This window comes from Saimiri boliviensis, chromosome 6, assembly GCF_048565385.1.
Source record: "Saimiri boliviensis isolate mSaiBol1 chromosome 6, mSaiBol1.pri, whole genome shotgun sequence".
Taxonomy (NCBI): domain Eukaryota; kingdom Metazoa; phylum Chordata; class Mammalia; order Primates; family Cebidae; genus Saimiri; species Saimiri boliviensis.
In genome coordinates, this window is record NC_133454.1 from 8,112,810 (window position 1) to 8,133,293 (window position 20,484).

The window sequence follows — 20,484 nt, forward strand, 5'->3', positions numbered from 1 at the left end:
ACAGCCCTTTCATATTAACTGTAGCTTTGAATTTCCTAATTATATTTAGGTTATATTGTTAGATATAGAATTAATATATATTAGGTCAATATAATTAGCTTATATTGTTTCTTTGTCCAGTAAATGGAAACTTATTAGTTCATTAAGAGGAAGAAACTTTTTGCTAGTACTACATTATAAGAGAGTACTTTTAAGAAAATAATGATATATAAATTACTCAGTAATATGTTTTCAAGAATGGTTTCCAAAAGTTGCAGAAACATTCTTTTTAAAACGATTTCTTACATTTTATCTCAATACGAGGTGAGAATATAATACTGAATAGTATTTTGACAAAACAATTTTTACTCAAAGTTAAATTAATGCAGTTTGCTGCTTTCTAACTTGGTACTATCTAACATGATACAGGAGCAGACATAGGAAAAAATCCAGAGAGCTTCCCCCATCCATTAAATCCAAATGACATTTAAAAAAATTACTTGTGTTATCTCAGCAGCATTTGATACTATGGGCAGCTCCCTCCCTCCCTGACTCATGTGACATCGCACCATCCTCTTTGACCACTCTCTTTCAGTCCACTTTTCCAGTTCACTTTCTTGTGTCTGTCTTTTTTTTTTTTTAATTTTATTTATTTATTTACTTATTTGTCAGAAATCCTCAAAGTATAATGCTGGCTTCTTCCTTCATGCCTTAAGCTTTCTCCCTAGCTGATAGTGCCCATCCCCACAGTGCCATCAATCAGCCACACACCAGTGACCCCCATGTTTATCTCCAGCCAGGACCTCACCTCTGTACTTTACATTGATTTTCAACTGTCTGCTTGATATCTCTACTTGTAAATCTCAAGAAGATTGCAAATGCAACCTTTCCCAGGGAGCATTAGCTCTCCTCTCCCAAGCTTGGTCCTCAGCCACTGACACTACTCCCAGTGAAAAGAAAGGCACAAGCAATATTCAGCCACAAGCCAGAAACAAAGGAAGCATTCTTCTTCTTCCTCTTTTTTCATTTCCAAAGTGCCACCAGTTCCTATCTCTCCTTCTTCTCAAATTCATCCATTTACGTTGATCTCCATCATCACAATCATAGTCTGAACTACCATTATCTCTCACCTGGACTTTGTAGTAACCTCTTCTTTGGCTTCCCTGAATCTCTTGTCTTTCCAATCCATTTTCCAAGTTATCACAAGAGTGATCTTTTCAAATATTAAATAGAATTCTGTTGTTACCTGTTTAAAATAATTTCAAGGCTTCCCATCGGTATTGGGACAAAGGTCAAATGTGTTTAACATAGATCACAAGGTCCGGCATGTTCTGGCTCAGGCAGTCCTGAACTCCCTGGACTGGGTCAGTTTTCTAAAATGCATTCACACTGAAAGAAGGGCAGTAGAGCCAGTGGTTAAGTCCACAGCCACTGAAATTAGACTGCCTGGAAAGAAACTCTATCTCCATCACTTGATAGGTATGCAGCTTGGGGCAATTTCCTTCTCTTCTATGACTCTTAGCTTTTTATCTGTTAGGTGGTAATAATCACAAATGCCTACTTCTTAAGAGTGGTTGAGACTTGTAGGATGTAATATCTAAAAAGCACTTATCACAGTGCCTGGTATATTATAGCCATTCAATAAACCCTTTTATTTATTTATAGCATTTACTTAAGTTTTAAATTATATGTGTTTATATATAGGACACACTATATATATATATTTACACATGTATAGTATGTATGTGTATATACATATATACGAACACATAAATTAATCTCTCTCTCTCTCTCTCTCTCTCTCTCTCTCTCTCTCTCATGTTAGACTGTAAGTTGCATTAAAGCAAATACCAGGCTTCTTTTTGCTCATGATTATATCTGCAAGATCTACCCCAGTGCCTCAATATATATATTGAAAAAAATATGATTGAGTGGCATTACCTTACACTGCCTTTGTCCAAAGCCCTATGAATAAAATACATGGCTTGGAAGCTTCTTTTCTATATGGAAAGATTTATATGCAGAGGGTCAGGAGTTGAGGAAGAGTGGGTAAGCAGTGGATTTGTCTTGAGGCTTCAATTGAGATCACTTATTTTGCATTGATTATATGATACAAATCAATACAAAAAACAATTGTTCTAGAAATTCCTATGTTCACAATTTACATAATGGGCCTTGTTATTATTTTTTTATTAGGAGTTATTGAAGGCTATTATTGAAATAAGGAAAGAGAATCCCCAAACGGAGCCTTTGCGCCACCACACAAGTTGAAGAATATCACTGGGGATCCAAAATAAATCATAAATATAAAGTAAGAAGTGACTTGGAGACAGGCAGCTCATTAAGTTGTTCTGCAAGTCATTTTCAAAAGAGTTTATTAAGGATTTTGAGCAATGGTAACATTAACCATATAACAGTATAAAACACTATTTGCTTATGTATGTTCTAGGCTGTGTAAGCTTTTAAAAATTTACACATTTTTTACCCATTATATTTGAGAATTTTGAGGATTGATGGGGTTATGGGAGAACTAAGCTCATTCATAAACAAATTGTAGAAGAGTAAAATATGCAATTTTTCAGAAGACAGCTTGCCAATTCCTATTCAAAGAAAGTATGTGAATACAACCAGCAATTTTATTTGTAATAATGTATTATAGAAACATACTTGAAAACATTTTTCAAATTTCATGAACTGGAAGCAACGTAAATAATTATCATCTACTGAACAGATATGTTCATATGATGGGATACTGCACAACTGTTAAATGGAAGTCTTGCTGTATGTACTATTTAGAATACTAGAGAGCTCAACAATAGATTCAAGAAGATAAGAGGAAATTCCCAAGACAAAGTAAAAAGTGAAAAACAGAAAGCATTATAGCATAATCCCTTTTTATATAAATGAGTAAGGATATACTATACATACATGGTAACATATATACAGAAAAAAGTCTGAGAAAAATTTATAGAAATTGTTTAAGATGATTACCTTTGGAGTGAAAGACAAGTGAGAAGGGCTTTTACTTTCTTCTTATATCTCCGTACTCTTAAGAACTTCTAACCCTGTTCGTATAGTACTTTCTCTTAACTTTTCTATTTAGAACTACTTTTAGTGAGTGAGTATGAAAAGAATCAGATTGTGTGCAATTTTCACCTTCTTTAGACTTTTTTATATTAAAACAAAAACCAGGCCAGGTGCCATGGCTCACACTTGTAATCTGAACACTTTAAGAGGCCAAAGTGCAAGGATTCTTTCAGGCCAGGAGTTTGAGACTAGTCTAGGCAACATGGTGAGACTCCATTGCTATAAAAATAAAACAAATAAAATAAAAAATAAAATTTAAAAACCAATAAAATTTATTTTTTAAATAGTCCTAACATTTAAGCATATTTCAGATGTAGATCAAGAAAGCACTGGTTCATTCTATCATTAAACAAAGGAATGTATACAAGAGCTCTGGCACAGGCATTACCATAAAGTAGCTGCTCAGTTAACGTTAGCCCCACCTGCTCAACCCACTTCTAAGTTCCATTCTCTACCCCTTGCCTGATGATATCTTGAAACCACAACTGTATATTTAATAATCTTTGAAGTCTAGCATTATGTGTGGCTCACAGCAAACACTCAGTTGAATTAAGCAGAGATTTTAAGACTTTTAAGCTTACAGCTATAGCAAAGACAAAACTTTATTAAAGAAGAGCAAAGAAGTCAGCAAATTCTCTTCCCAGAAAAGGAACTATACAGTTAGACAAAACGGATTTTTAAAAAAATAACAAACCATTTTGGTACTCTAGAAAATGAATAAAAACATTTAGCAAAGTTTACTCTTGAAATTGCTGAACATCAGCTAAGAGGAGTAGGATTCTACAGCATTGTTTCCTTAACCACTCACAGATCCACTGGCAGAGAATAGAAGACTTACTGGCTCAAGACGCTTAGGCACAATTTCTGTCCAATCATTTGCTGACCACTGAGCTAAGCAGACATAGGAATGACCTCTCAGAAGCCAGGCTTAAAAATAAAAACGAATTTTTTGAAAAAAGCAGAAATCTCAGTGACTACACATCACAGGAAAGATAATCCACAGACGCAGCCCACAGGTTACTAGACAAAGAAGCAAGCAAGCAAACAACAACAAATAACCTAGAAGTCATGAAGGAATGAGAATCCAGAGTTGCTACAATATATATTTAAAAATCCAGTTTTCAAGAACACCAAAAATATGAGAAACACAAAGAAACAGAAAAGTGTGATTCATAGAGAAAAAAAGGCAGCCAGTGGAAACTATCCCTCTATGTGTCCTCAGAGGTTTAATTTAGCAGAGAAAGACTTCAAAGCAGCTGTAGTAAATACATTCAAACAATTCTAATGAATTATGTGTAAAGGGTTAAAGAAAGGTGGGGGGAAAATTCAACAAATAGAGAAGCTTAATAAGCAAATAGAAATATTAAAAAGAATCAAATTGGAATATTGGCATTGAAAAGTACAATAAGGTTCAACATACACAAATCTGTAAATGTAATCTATCACATAAACAGAATCATAGGCAAAAATTACATATTTATCTCAATAGATGCAGAGAAGGCCTTCAACAAAATTGAACAGCCCTTTATGCTAAAAAACTCTCAATAAACTAGGCATCAACAGAACATATCTCAAAATCATAAAAGCTACTTATGACAGACTCACAGTCAATATCATACTGTATGGGCAAAAACTGTAAGCATTCCCTTTGAAAACTGGCATTAGACAAGGATGCCCTCTTTTACCACTCCTATTCAATATAGTATTGAAAGTTCTAGCCAGAGCAATCAGGGAAGAAAAAAGCATAAAGGGTATTCAATTAGGAAACAAGGAAGTCAAATTGTCTCTACTTGCAGACCACATGATTGTGTATTTAGAAGCCCCCATCATCTCAGCCCCAAATCTCCTTAAACTGATAAGCAACTTCAGCAAAGTCTTAGTATACAAAATCAATGTGAAGAAATCACAACCATTTCTATATACCAATAATAGACTAACAGAGAGCCAAATCATGAGTGACCTCCCATTCACAATTGCCACAAAGAGAATAAAATACCTAGGAATACAACTAACAAAGGATGTAAAGGACCTCTTCAAGGAGAACTACAAACCACTGCTCAAGGAAATAAAAGAGGACACAAACAGATGGAGAAACATTCTATGTTCATGGTTAGGAAGAATCAATATTGTGAAAATGGTCATGCTGCCCAAAGTAATTTATAGATCCAATGCTATCCCCATCAAGCTACTATTAACCTTCTTCACAGAACTGGAAAAAAAAACACCTTAAACTTCATATGGAACCAAAAGAGAGCCTGCATAGCCAAGACAATCTTAAGCAAAAAGAACAAAGCTGGAGGCATCATGCTACCTGACTTCAAACTATACTATAAGGCTAAGTAATAAAAACAGCATGGTACTGGCACCAAAACAGAGATATAAATCAATGGAACAGAACAGATGCCTTGGAAGTAATGCCACATATCTACAACCATCTGATTTTTGAAAAACCTGACAAAAACAAGCAATGGGGAAAGGATTCCCTATTTAATAAATGGTGTTGGGAGAACTGGCTACCCATGTGCAGAAAGCAGAAACTGGACCCCTTCCTGACACCTTACACTAAAATTAACTCCAGATGGATTAAAGATTTAAACATAAGACCTAACACCTTAAAAACCCTAGAAGAAAACCTAGACAACACCATTCAGGACATAGGCATAGGCAAAGACTTTATGACTAAAACACCAAAAGCAATGGCAACAAAAGCCAAAACAGAAATATGGGATCTAATTAAACTTAGGAACTTCTGTAAAGCAAAAGAAATTATATTACAGTGAACCAGCAACCAACAGAATGGAAAAAAAATTTTTGCAATCTACCCATCTGACAAAGGGCTAATATCCAGAATTTACAAAGAACTAAAGCAGGTTTATAAGAAAAAACAAACCCATTCAAAAGTGGGCGAAATACATAAACAGACACTTTTCAAAAGAGGATATTTATGAGGCCAAAAAACATATGAAAAAATGCTCATCATCACTGGTCATTACAGAAATGCAAATCAAAACCACATTGAGATACCATCTCAAGTCAGTTAGAATGGTGATCATTAAAAAATCTGGAGACAACAGATGCTGAACAGGATGTGGAGAAATAGGAACACTTTTACACTGTTGGTGGGAGTGTAAATTAATTCAACTATTGTAGAAGACAGTGTGGCATTTCCTCAAGGATCTAGAAATAGAAATATCACTTGACCCAGCAATCCCATTACTGGGTATATAAACATAGGAATATAAATCATTCTATTATAAAGACACATGTACACGTATGTTCATTGTGGCAATGTTTACAATAGCAATGACCTGGAACCAACCCAAATGCCTATGGATGATAGACTGGACAAAGCCAATGTGGCACATATATACCACGGAATATTATGTAGCCATAAAAAAGGATGAGTTCATGTTCTTCATAGGGGCATGGATGAATCTGGAAACCATCATTCTCAGCAAACTGACACAAGAACAGAAAACCAAACACCACATGTTCTCACTCATAGGCAGGCATTGAACAATGAGGACACATGGGTACAGGGAAAGGAACATCACACACTGGGGTCTGTTGCAGGGTAGGGAGCTAGGAGAGGAACAGCGGGGGATGGGAAGGTTGGGGAGGGATAACATTGGGAGAAATGCCTGATGTAGGTGATGGGGGGATGGAGACAGCTCACCAGCATGGCATGTGTGTACCTATGCAACAATCCTGCACAATCTGCACATGTACCCCAGAACTTAAAGTACAATATTTAGAAAAGAGAAAAGTACAATAAATTAAATACAATACTTACTAGAGAGCTCAATAATAGATTCAAGAGGATAAAAGAAAATATCAGTGAATGTGAAGGTAGATCAATTGAAATTATCCTATCTGAAAAAGAAGGGGAAAAAAATAGAAGAAAATGGATAGAATCTCAGAGACCAGTGGGACAATGTATTTACTAACATGTGTATAACAGCTGTCTGCAGTGAAGGGAGGAGAAAAAACAACAACAAAAAAAAAAAGGATGGGAGAAAGATTTGAAAAAATAATGGCCAAAAATTTCCCAAATTTGATGAAAAACATTAACCTACACATCAAAGAAGACTAATGAGCCAAAATTTGATAAGTACTAAAGGGTCCACAAATAGACATATCATTGTTAAGCTGTGGAAGGAGGAAAGGAAGACAAAAATATAACGTTGAAACCAGATAGACAAAAATAGCCATCACATGCAAGGGAGTATCAACATGATTAATGGCTGACTTCTCATCTGAACATTGAAAACCAGAAGACAATGAGATTATACACCCAAAGTGCCAGGCAAGAAATGTTAGCCAAAAATACTGTATCAAGGAAATCTATCCCTCAAAACTAAAGGCAAGGCATTCTAGATAAATAAAGACTGAGTGAGTTTGCTGCCAGCAGAACTGCCTTACAAGGAATACTAAAGGAAGTCTTTCATAATAAAAGGAAACGACACCAAAGAGTCGCTAACTTGAATTCACAGGAAGAAATGAAAGGCACCAGAACTGGGAAATATATGACTTTATAGAAAAGGCTCTATAAATATAGTTTCCTTTATTTTATTTATTTATTTATTTTAAAAGTCATAAAGTAATGTAAAGTACCAAGTATATAACAATGTATTGCTGGGTTTATTTAGAGAAGGGCATTATAGATTAGACAGATAGATAGATAGATAGATAGATAATCAATAATAGCACAGAGAAGGAGGAGAGAATAGAGCTTTATGGAGCAAAGCTTCTACATTTTACCAGAATTTAGTTGGTACATGTGATAAACTGAGGTGAATATTACAATTCCAAGGCAAACCAATAAGAAAATAACTCAAACATACGTAGGCTGAAAAAAAAAAAACAGAAATTAAAATATTATTCTAAAAAAACTTTAACACAAAAGAAGGCAGTAAAAGAGGACCGGAGGAACAAAAAAGACAGAAGACATATAGAAAATAATCAGCAAAATGACAAATATAAATCAAACTAATCAATAATTACATTAAGTGTGAAAGGTCTAACACCACAATCAAAATGCAGTGATTGTCAAACTGAGGGAAAAAAGCAAGATTCAACCATATGATGTTTGTATCGTGTCTTACATTCAAAGACACAAATAGGTTGAAAGTAAAATAATTCAAGTAGCAAAATTAAGAGGCTATATCAGTAACAGACAAAATAGATTTTAAGACAAGAAATATTATTAGAGACAAAGATACTTTGTTGCGATAAAAGGGTCAATATATCAGGAAAATATAACAATTACAAATGTATTTGTATCTAACAAAAATGCATCAAAAAACATGAAGCAAAAACTGACATAACTGAAAGAACGGAGAATGCAAGCTGGCTGTGAAAGATTCCAGCAGAAGGAAACATGGCTGCCAAAGAAAGTATTAGAGTCCATTGGCAAGTTTGGCCTGGCCTTAGCTGTTGCAGGAGGCATGGTGAGCTCTCTCTTAGATTATGCGGATGCTGGCACAGAGCTAAATCTTTGGCAGATTCCATGGAGTACAGGACATTGCAGTAGGGAAAGAAACTCACTTTCTCATCCCATGGGTAGAGAAACCAATTATCATTGACTGCTACTCTTGATCACATAACACGCCAGTCATCACTAGTAGCAAAGATTTACAAAATGTCAGCTTCACATTGTGCATTGTCTTCCAGCCTGTCACTAGCCAGCTTCCTCACATCTTCACCAGCATTAGAGGACTATGATGAGTGTGTGCTGCTATATGTCACTAAGAAATCCTCATATTACTGATGGCTTACTTTGATGCTGCAGAACTGATCACCCAAAGAGAGCTGATCTCCAGGAAGTTTAACAACAACCTTACGGAGCAAGCAGCCACCTTTGAGGTCATCCTGGATGATGTGAAAAGATCCTCATGTTACTGATGGCTTACTTTGATACTAGAGAACTGATCACCCAGAGAGAGCTGGTCTCCAGGCAGGTTAGCAATGACCTTGGGAAACAAGCAGCCACCTTTGAGCTCATCTTGGATGATGTGTCCATGAGACCTTTGGGAAGGAGTTCACAGAAGTGGTAGAAGTGAAAACAGGTGGCTCAGCGGGAAGTAGAGAGGGCCAGATTTGTGTTGGAAAAGGCTGAGCAGCAGAAAAAGTGGCCATCATCTCTGCCAAGGGCGTCTCCAAGGTAGCTGAGCTGATTGTCAACTCACTGTCCACCACAAGTGACAGCCAGATTGAGCTACACAAGCTGGAGGCTGTGGATGACAGTGCATACCAGCTCTCATAACATCTCTACCTTCTGGCAGGGCAGTCTCTGCTCCTCCAGCTGCCCTAAGGAAGACCCACCCTGCCTGCACCTCCTCAGGACAACTGGGCCACAGTCCCAGTGATTCTTAACCCTGTCTTCCTTCTGCTCCTACCCAAGAAATCCCTGTGAAATTTCATGATTGGCCTAAAGTGAACAAAATAAAAGTAAAATCACTTCAGATGTCTAATTATCAAATGAAGCTCTTTCATTCTTCTCACATTCATCTACTTTTTTATCCACCTCCCTACCAAAAATTGCTAAGTGCCTATGCAGACCGACTTTAGGTCCCAATTGGGGGCCCACTGTAGCTCCAGCCTAGACACTGCAATTGGCAGAACTACGGTAGGACAGTATGTGTGATAGACTGGGGAGAACAGTTGTCAGCCTGAGTATACAGGTAGCCTCTATCCAGTCATTGATCGAAGATTTGAGGGTAAAGACACATGCAGCTGAATTGAAAAGGCAGGCCTCAATGTTCCCAGAAGTTCCTGCACAGATGCAGCTGAAGAGAGATGCTGGAGAGAGGCAGACAGGAAGCGGTCTATCTCTTATCATAAGGCTAATTCTCTTTATCTGTGTGACCAATGGAAACAAGTGTGAATTAACTGAGCGCATATTGAAGAATCTGCTCCTGTTGAGGTGGGTGGGCCTGATTGTTGCCCCCCAGGGTCCTAAAACTTGGATGGACTTGGATAGTGCAAGAGGAGGGCTAGACCAAGATGTGAGTCCCATTGAAGACTGCTTTCTACCCTCCACTTTGGTCCCTCTCAAATATCCAGTGGAATTCCAGCTTGAAGTATTGAATCCTCCTGGGGCTGAGTATGCCTGCCAAAGATGTGTGCATCCTGTGTTCCTGGCTTTCTTGTTCAGAGACTGCCCTTCTCCAGGGCTCTGTGTCTGTGCTTTGAAAACAGATCTGTGTGAACTGCTGTTAATAAATGACACTCAGATCTTCCAAAAAAAAAAAAAAAAAAAAAAAGGACAAATAGACAACAGTAATTGTTGAATATTTCCATACCCAACTCTCAGAACTGTTAGAACACCTAAACAGAAAATCAGCAAGGATATAGGAGACTTGAACAACACTATGAACCAATTATCGTAAATGATGTCTCTGGAACATTGCCCCCAATGACTGTAGAATATACCCTTTTTACAGAGTATGTGGATGATTCTTCAGAAAAGAGCATATGCTAGGCATAAAATAAGTTTCAGTACATTGAAAAGAATATTTTTCAATCACAATGGAATTAAATTAAGTATCTACAGAAAGAAAGATTTGAAGTCCTCTAAATATTTAGAAATAAAATGATACATTTCTAGGTAATCCACAGGTCAAAGAAGAAATCACAAAGGAAATGGTAAAATATTTTGAACTGAATTAAAATGAAGACAAAAATATTAAAATTTATGAGATACAGGTAAAGCCCTGCTTAAAAAGAAAATTTAGATTTTAAATCATCGATCTTAGAAGTTAAAAAAAAATCTCAAATCAATAATCTAAACTTTCATCTTAAGAAAGTGGACAAAGAAAAGAAAAACAAACCCAAAGCAAGCAGAAAGAAGAACTAAAGATTGGAGTAGAAATCGGTGAAAGAGAAAACAGAAAAAATATATACAAAATAGATGAAACCAAAAGTTGGTACTTTGAAAAGATCAACGAAATTGAGAAAACTTTATTTAGACTGGCCAAGAAAGAAAGAACACGCATTGCCAAAATCAGGAATGAAAGAGGGGCCATCACTAACCATACAGAAACTAAAAGGATTGTAAGTAAATATTACAGGCTACTTTCTGCCAAAATATTAGACAACTGAGATGAAACAGACAGATTTCTAGAAAGACACAAGTTACCAAAACTGACTAAAATATAAAAATAAAATTTGGAATACACCTGTAATAAGAAATGGAATTAATAACTAAAAATTCTCCCTGAAATTCAGGTTCAAATGATTTTATATATAAATTCTATCAAATACTAAAAAAAAATCTATGCCAATCCTCTCCAAAATATTTCAGAAAATAGAGTGGAGGCTTTCCAATTCATTCGATGAGGCAAGTATTACCTCGACAACAAAATCAGATACAGACATCACAACAAAACTAGTGACAAATATGCCTCATGACTCAGACACAAAAATTCTTAACAAAATATTAGCAAATCGCATCCATCAACATATAAAAAGGATTGTACATCATGACCAAATGGGGTTTATCCCATGATGCCAGGTTGGCTTGACATCCAAAAATTAATTAATATAATAATATATCAATAATCTCAATAGATCTAGAAAAGCCACATGACCATCTCAGTAGCTATAGAAAAGTATTGAATAAAATCTGATACTTACTTAGTGAAGAACTCTCAGCAAACTAGGAATAGAAAGGAATTTCCTCCAGTCCTAGCTAGAGCAATCAGACAAGAGGAAGAAATAAAGGGCATCCAAACTGAAATGGAAAATGTCAAATTATTTTTATTTGCAGATGATATAATCTTATATTTGGAAAAACCTGAAGACTCCACCAAAAACTATTATAACTGACAAAGTTGATAAAGATGCAGGATACAAAATCAATATACAAAATCAGTAGCATTTTAATATGTCAACAGTGAATAATCTGAAAAAGAAATCAAGAAAGCAATCCTACTTACAGTAGCTACAAATAAAATTAAATACCTAGAAATTTACTTAACTAAGGAAGTGAAGGATCTCTACAATGAAAACTAAAAACCTTGATGAAAGAAACTGAAGAGGACAAAAAAATGGAAAAACATTCCATGTTCATGGATTGGAAGAATCGATGTTATTAAAACTTCTATACTGCCCAGAGCAATTCCTATCAAAATACCAACAACAGTCTTCAAAGAAATTGAAAAAACATTTTTCAATTTATATGGAACCACAAAAAAAACAGAATAGCCAAAGCTATCCTAAGCAAAAAGAACAAATCTAGAGGAATCATACTGCCTGACTTCAAATTATACTACAGAGATAAGTAACCCAAATGGCATGGTACTGGCATAAAAACAGATACACTGACAAATGGAATAGAATAGACAACCTGGAAATAAATTCATACACCTACAGTGAACTCACTTTTGACAAAGGTGCCAAGAACATACATTGGGGAAAAGATATTCTCTTCAATAAATGGTACTGGGAAAACTGGATATCCATATGCAGAAGAATAAAACTAGACTCCTGTCTCTCACCATATACAAAAATTAAATCAAATGAAAATGGATTAAAAACTTAAATGTAAGACCTTAAACTGTAAAACTGCTATTAGAAAACATTGAGATAACTCTCCAGGACATTAGTCTGGGCAAAAATTTCTTGAGTAATACCCCACAAGCACAGGCAACTAAGGCAAAAGTGGACAAATGGGATCACATTAAGTTACAAAGTTTCTGCAGAGCAAAGGAAACAATCAACGAAGTGAAGAGACAATCCACAGAATGGGAGAAAATATTTGCAAACTACCTATCTGGGAATAATAACCAGAATATACAAGGAGCTCAAACAACTCTACAGGGAAAAAATCAAATTACCAGATTTTAAAATGGGCAAAAGATCTGAATAGTTATTCCTCAAAAGAAGACATTCAAATGGCAAACAGGTGTATGAAAAGGTGATCAATATTATTGGTCATCAGAGAAATACAAATCAAAACTAGAATGAGATATTCTCCCAGTCCAGTTAAAATGACTTTTATCCAAAAGACAGGCAATAACAAATGCTAGTGAGGATATGGAATAAAGGGAACCCTTGTACCTTGCTGGTGGGAATGTAAATTAATACAACCACTATAGAGAACAGTTTGAAATTTCCTCAGAAAACTAAAAATAGAGCTATCATACAATCCAGCAATTCCACTGGTATGGATACATACCCTATTTTAATGTACCCAAAAGAAAAGAAATCAGATTTAACTGTACTCCCATGTTTATTGCAGCACTCTTCACAGTAGCCAAGATTTGGAAGCAAACTGTATCTCTCAGCAGACAAATGGATAAAGAAGACTTAGTACATATACACAATGAAGTCATATTCAACCATAAGAAAGAATGAGGTCCTGTCATTTGCAACAATGTGGGTGTAACTGGAGATCATAATGTTAAATGAAATAAATCAGGCACAGAAAGACAAACCTCACATGTTCTCACTTATTTGCGGGCTGAAAATTAAAACAATTGAACTCATATAGGTAGAGAATAGAAAGATGGATACCAGTGGCTAGGAAGGGTAGTGGAAAGGTGGGGGAAAGTGGGGATGGTTAATGGATAGAAAAAATAGTTAGAAAGAAATAATAAGACCTATTTTTGCTAGCACAACAGGGTCAGGTTAGTTAAAGATAATTTGATTGTGGGCATTAGAATAACAAAAAGAGTATAACTGGATTGCCTGAAACACAAAGGATAAATGCTTGAGGTGATGGATATTCTATGTACTTCAATGTTATTATTACGCGTTGCATGCTTGTATCAAAATATCTCATGTGACCCATAAATATATACATCTACTATGCTCCCACAAAAAATTCAAAGTTAAAAAAAGAAAGAAAGAAACGTTCTCAATCTGATAAAAGCTATCTAGAAAAAATTTACAGCTAGCTTCATGCTTAATGGAGGAAGACAGAATGCTTTCTTTCCAAGATTGGGAAAAAGGTAAAAATTAATAAGCTGATCAAATATACATATGGAGGCAAAGGACCTAAATAGCCAAAAAGCCTTGAAAAGAATTGCCAAGTTGAAGGATTTATGCTACTCCATGGAGCAGAATTAAGAGCACTGAAATTAACTCCTTACACTTATAGTCACTGTTTTTTTGTTTTTGTTTTTGTTTTTTACTACAGCCTATGATTCATTCATCTTTTATTCTCAGGACCCAGAGTCAGTGTCTGGCACCTGGTAGGTGCTCAATGAAAGGTTTATGAATGAATACAGACCTTTTGAAAACTATATATGGTGGTGAGGAAAAGCAAATTAAGGGCCGCTCATGCCTGTAAGTGAAGACCTGGCTATTGCTCTGAACTTTCACAAGAAGCCCTCTGGTGGACACAGGAAAGTTGAAAATTAAGGCCTCCCAGTGGCCTGCTGAGATTTGCACACAGAATGGGCAGTGCTGCTTAACTGCCTGCACAGGTAAAGGCACAATGTGGAATAGTGGAGACAGCCCTAGAATGGGAGGTAGAATGACAATGGACAGCTTGTGTCTATCCCAACTTAGCTCCTAATCAACTGTAAGATTTTGGTCCAGGCACATTTCCTCTCTGACTATTGATGATCTTGGGCTAGATCTGGGAAGCACACAGAAAGTGTTTAGACAGCACTTAACACATGCCAAGCACAGGGCCGGGTACTGGGAAGCAGAGCCCTGCAAGATCCAAGATGGTCCCTGCTCTTGGGAAACCTGCAATCTAATGTAGACACAGACACACACAAGGCAGCAAACAGAAAAGGTTCCCTTTAGTGTACCAGTTCTTAAAAACTGATATATAATGTGTGTATATATGTATGAGGTATATGTGATGTTCTGTTACATGCATAGAAGGCAAAATGATCAAGTCAGAGTATTTAGGGTATCCATCACCTTGATTGTTTATCATTTCTATGTGTCAGGAACATTTCAACTCCTTGCTTCTAGCTATTTTGAAATATACAATACATTGTTGTTAACGATAGTCACCGTACAGCACTAGTGAACATTAGAACGTATTCCTTCTATCTACCAATATGTTTGTACCAGCCTGGACAACATAGCAAGACCTCATATCTACAAAAAATTTTAAAAATTAGCCACCAGTCTCAGTGACAGAGCGAGACCCCACAAAAAAAAAAAAAAAAGAAAAAAATGTGCACATACATATTTTTCTGGTGCAAGGGTTCATGGCTCCTACAGATGCTCAGAAAAATCTATGGTGCCCCAATGTTGATAGCAGTATTCTTCACAATAGCCAAGATGTGGAAACAACCAAAGCATCCATCAACAGATGAACAGATAAAGTCTGGTATATACAAGCAATTGAATATTATTCAGCCTTAAAAGATATTACATTATGATGCATATGAATGAGCCTTGAAAATATTTTGCTAAGTGAAATAAGCCAGACACAAAAGGACAAATATTGTATGATTCCACCTATATGAGGCACCTAGAATAGGCAAATTCATAGACATAGAAAGTAGAAGTTACCAGTGGCCAGCAAAAGGGATGAAGGGAGAGGTATTGATTAATGGCTATAGAGTTTCGATCTTTTCTCTCCTCCAACCCTCCATCCTCTGCTAGGCCCCAGTGTGAGTTGTTCCCTTCTATGTGTCATGAAAAATAACTAACAGGTACTAGGCTGAATTCCTGGGTGATAAAGCAACCTGTACAAAGAACCCCCATGATACATGTTTACCTATGTAACAAACCTGCACATGTACCTCTGAACTTAAAAGTTTACAAAAAAACTATATTAAAGAAAATGCATTCATAGTTACACCTTAAAGTTCACCTGGCACTATTTTTGTGCTCATCCTCTACAACTAAGAACTACCAAATCTTTGCTGCACTCCAGTTGGAGGAAAAGAGCCCAGAAGAAAGGGCAATCCCAGTTGTGTGTTCACCATCAGAGTTCTCTCCTCTGGCTGCTTACAGAGACATGGCTGGGGTAGCTGCCACACAAGTTAGGCTACCTTGGGATATTTGTCAGTGCCCAGAAACTCCTCCTTAATGATAACGCAAGTTGCATCATAGTTAATGGCACTGTGCCTGGCACATTTCCCAGAAGCAGTCACCTAGCAGGTGCAGCACCTTTTGACCCATTCTACCTGGTCATGAGCAAGAATGCAATACGGGATGCAAAAAAATATTTATGATGTAGACATACTTCTGTCTCAGAAGTCTAAGAAAGTTGTTTAATATTTTTCAATTAGAGAAGAATCCAGAAACCTCCCTAATGAAACTCCTAAAGTACACGCAAGAAGGAAGACAGGACTGCTTCACGAAGGCAGCACCAAACACAGCAGCCCGAAGCAAGATGCAGCCTCTATTGCTACAACCACACCCACAGCCAAGGCTGCTACCGGTGATAGGAGCATGTTGCCCTTTATCCAATTGGCAAACCAGGCATGACTAAGTGACAAGGAAGAAAGCTAGTGTGCTTCTAGGGTGTGGTGGAGCAGGTACCGAGGGGTTCTTTGTAAACATAAAGGAAAGCAAGAAAGAGGAGAAGGAGGAAATAAGGAAAATAAAACCCAAGAAGGGGAGCTAGGCACGGTGGTTCACGCCTGTAATCCCAACACTTTGGGATGCTGAGGCGGGCGGATCATTTGAGGTCAGGAGTTCAAGACCAGCCTGGTCAAAATGGTGAAACCCTGTCTCTATTAAATATACAAAAAAAATTAGTTGGGCATGGTAGTACATGTCTGTAATCACAGCTACTAGGGAGGCTGAAGCAGGAGAATATCTTGAACCAGGGAGACGGAGGTTGCAGTGAGCTGACATTATGCCACTGCACTCCAGCCTGAGCAACAGAGTAAGACTCTGTCTCAAAAAAAAAAAAAAAAATGCAAGAAGGGGAAGACAGAAACAGAGTAGATAGATGGAGATGGATGGAGAAAGAGACAGAGAGAAGACAAATATATCCATGTAATTATTGTGCTCCTAAAATTTCTTTAACTCTGACAGTTACCTTACTTATGAAACAGAAACAAGACCCCAATAATAAAGGATTGATATTTACCTTCTGAATCTTTGTTGTAGAAAACGCCATGTGGATGCAGAGAGTAAGGTCGAGAAGCAAAATTCTTTAAATGAATGACAATCACATCACCCACTTCAGCCCTCAAGATGGGGCCCAGGAATCCAAGCCAGGGAGGTTTAGGGATCTCTGTCGAGTAGGTTTCATCTGTGAAGTGTCTGTAAACAGCCTTTTTGTAAACGCTGCCTATCCTGTTGGGCCCTCTTTCGAGATACAAGGTTGCAAGTCTAAAAGTAAAAAGAAAAATATTTTGTAATTGAAATGAAAAGAGAAGTCCTAATAGCTTATCATTAGGAGTTTATAAAGTGGTGCATGTATGACCTGTCATTTGGTGTTCACCCTAACCGGTAACCTCAGTAGGGCTGGGAAGAGTAGCCTTAGTTTACTAATGCGGAAATGAGATTCAGCAATGAAGTGGCAAGCCAAAGGGTACAAGTTGCATTCACAACCAAACTAAAACACATCCAAAGAACTCTAAAATCACAATACGTATCTGCACCCTTCCACTCAACGTTTTTCCCCTTTGCTTTTTCATTTAACAAACACTTATTGTACATTTACTGCATTCCGAGCATGCGGCTGGATGGTGTACAAAAAACTTTATAATCAAATAATGGGCTTAGGTAATTAAGCGTCAACTGAATGATAGATATGACAGATACAAACTTAATACTTCTAGGAATATAATAGTTCAGGGAGGCCAAGCCAGTGGTCCACACCTGTAATCCCAGCACTTTGAGAGTTCAAGGCAGGCAGATCTCTTGAGCCTAGGAGTTGGAGGGCAGCCTGGAAAACATAGTGAGGCCCTGTTCCTACAAAAACAATCAGCTGGGCATGGTGGTGGGCTGCCTGTAGTCCCAGCTACCGGAGGTGCTGAGGCAGGAGAATCTCTGGAGCCTGGGAAGTCAATGCTGCAGTGACTAGGCGACAAAGCAAGATTCCGTCTTAAAACAACAAAAAAATCCAGGTGTAGTGACTTATGCCTGCAATCCCCAACACTTTGGGAAGCCAGGATGGGAGGATCAATTGAGCCCAGGAAATTAAGTCTGCAGTGAGCCAAGATTGTACCACTGCACTCTAGCCTGGATGACAGAGCAAGATCCTGTCTCAAAAACTAAATGGTTTGGAGAAGGAAAAGATTGCTGTGGGTAGAAGAGGTCAAACAATTGCAAGAATTAAGGAGAAGTAGGATTGGATAACAGAAGTGAAAAATGAGGACGGTAAGCGGGACAATGGATGTACGGTGAGGAGGAAGCAGTGCAGATGCGATGGGGGAGAGCAGGCTGCTGCACTAATGTAGGAGGTGAGGACTGAGAGGTAAGGACACATGTGAGTTCGGGAGATAGATTGACAACTTTAATTCCAGGTGGGAGAGTTTAAAATTTATCTTGGAAGCACTGAGGACTCACTGAGGTTTCTCATAAAGTGGGTGACATCATAATCATGTGTTTAAGGACCATTCTTTGGCAGTGGTGTGCAAGTTTTAGAGGAGTTGGGTGAAACTCAGAGCAAAGATTAGGGGCAAAGAGACTGTTACGAGACCAGAAGAGGGTGGTGTCATAGAAGAAAAGGGGCAGGCATGAGAAAAACAGAATTCTAACACTTGAGATGACCAGATGCCCTTCTGGGGCCCTACATGAAGGGCAGACTCAGTTCCTGGTGTCTCGGAAGCTGAAACAATAGCACCACTTTGGAGTGGCCAGACAATCTTCTGGAGAGGTGACGCCCCTTCTCCACTCTTTGTCTATGTGCTTAGCATAGAGCTCCCATCCTAGCTGCAGTTCCAGAAATACTGGCTTCTGCTTGAGCAAAAGCTCCACCAGTCCCGCGTGCAGCCATTCCAATGCAGCTGTGTCCCTCTAGGGGGCAAGAGGCCACACTTACTCTGAGACACACTCCTGCAAGTGTATGTGCATTCATTCTCTCTCAGTTATCCAACAAACAATTGTACCAAGCCCTGCTCTCAGTACCAGGGATACGGAGGAAAAAAGACAAACCTCCTGCCTTGAAGGAGCCCCTGTTCTGGAAGGGAGAGTTATGAGGACACAGATTATGTTCTGGGGCATCTAATCTGAAGTCAAAGATAGGCCAGGGGAGCTTTCCTTAAGGAAATAATGCTTCAGTATATTCCCAAAGAACAAAGAAAAGTTACTCAAGCAAAATAATAATAATGATAATAAAAATGGAAAAAAATTGATGAAGAAGACATTTTAAAGTTTTGGCAACTCCACACCCACACTCCACTCTTTGATCTAAGAGCACACCTCTGATTCTCTGTGCTTCGGGTGGGGCTCCATCCCCCAGCCCTACTAATGGAGCAAGTGCATCAGCCTAGCCTATGAGTACATCAGATTCCTCTAATAAGCTGTTGTTAGGGCAGGACTGTTTTCCAGACCTGGCCAGTTGGCATCACTCATCCCCCAGCCAGCCCACCCTGGGCCACCATGATTAGTTCAGGGACAGTCACAGAGTGTCTTGCTGGTTAAATCTGAGAAAATCTAGGGACTTGTAAAGGATCTCTTTCTTGTGTACTTGGACCTGGGGCATGAGTCTGGAGCTTCAGGGAACTATATGGCTAACCCAAGGAGGAAGTCTGTCTGAGAGTTGTTTGTTCCTCTAATCTCTTAAATTTTACTATTGACTTTTTCCCCTCTAATCAACTCCTACTTGTTTTCATCATCATATGACTATTTCTTTTCATTTTTCTGTTTTTATTTTATTGTACTTTCTATTCTTTTATTCAGTTCAAAGAATTCAATCATTCATATAATTTATTCAAAAAAAAGTGTTAAGCACTTATTAGGTAACATGGAGCACTTCCCTTTTCTACTTTTCTGGTCCCCTAATTTAATTTTTTTTCTGTTTTTCTTTTTCTTTCCTAATTCTTTCCAAAGGAAACCTATCCCAGCCTTTCCCAAGGAATGTGAACTAATGTCTAACAGAGTATTCAGGCTACCCACTCTGGGCCAAAACGAGTAATTCATACAGTTCCGTTCATTCCAGGTCCACAATGAGTGTCAGGGTAATTCTAAGATGGGTAGAACAGTTGGATCTAGAAGACTCTAGAAGCTCTGTTCTATGGCATTGGAGCCTGAAAGGTTATGAGATGATTCAGGTCTCCCATATTCCTCTAGAGTGTCCCGCACCAACTCTTCCCATCCCTTGCCCCTCTCAGCATCGGGCACAATGATTCTCTTTGATTCTTCTCTCCCTTCTCCAAGTCAGAATCCTAGACAGATCCTTTGGTCAGGCACCCTTGTCTAGCCCCAAGCCCCAGCCTCAGACATCAGCAGGTGGAGCTATAAACCCATAGACCCTTGGGATTCAGCCTTGAACTGTAACTCAGCTGCATTCCTATTCTGTCTGGAGATAGACCCAGGGAC

The 20,484-nt window shown here is 37.9% G+C and overlaps 1 protein-coding gene across 1 annotated transcript in view; it reads right to left on the reverse strand.

Annotated features, from left to right (window-relative positions):
• Positions 1 to 20,484, reverse strand: part of HEPHL1 (hephaestin like 1) — an 81,895-nt gene that overhangs the window by 51,160 nt on the left and 10,251 nt on the right. Inside the window, exon 2 of the mRNA XM_003941501.4 lies at positions 17,084 to 17,328. Within this exon, the coding sequence (XP_003941550.2) occupies positions 17,084 to 17,328 (245 nt within the window). The remainder of the gene's footprint in view (positions 1 to 17,083; positions 17,329 to 20,484) is intronic.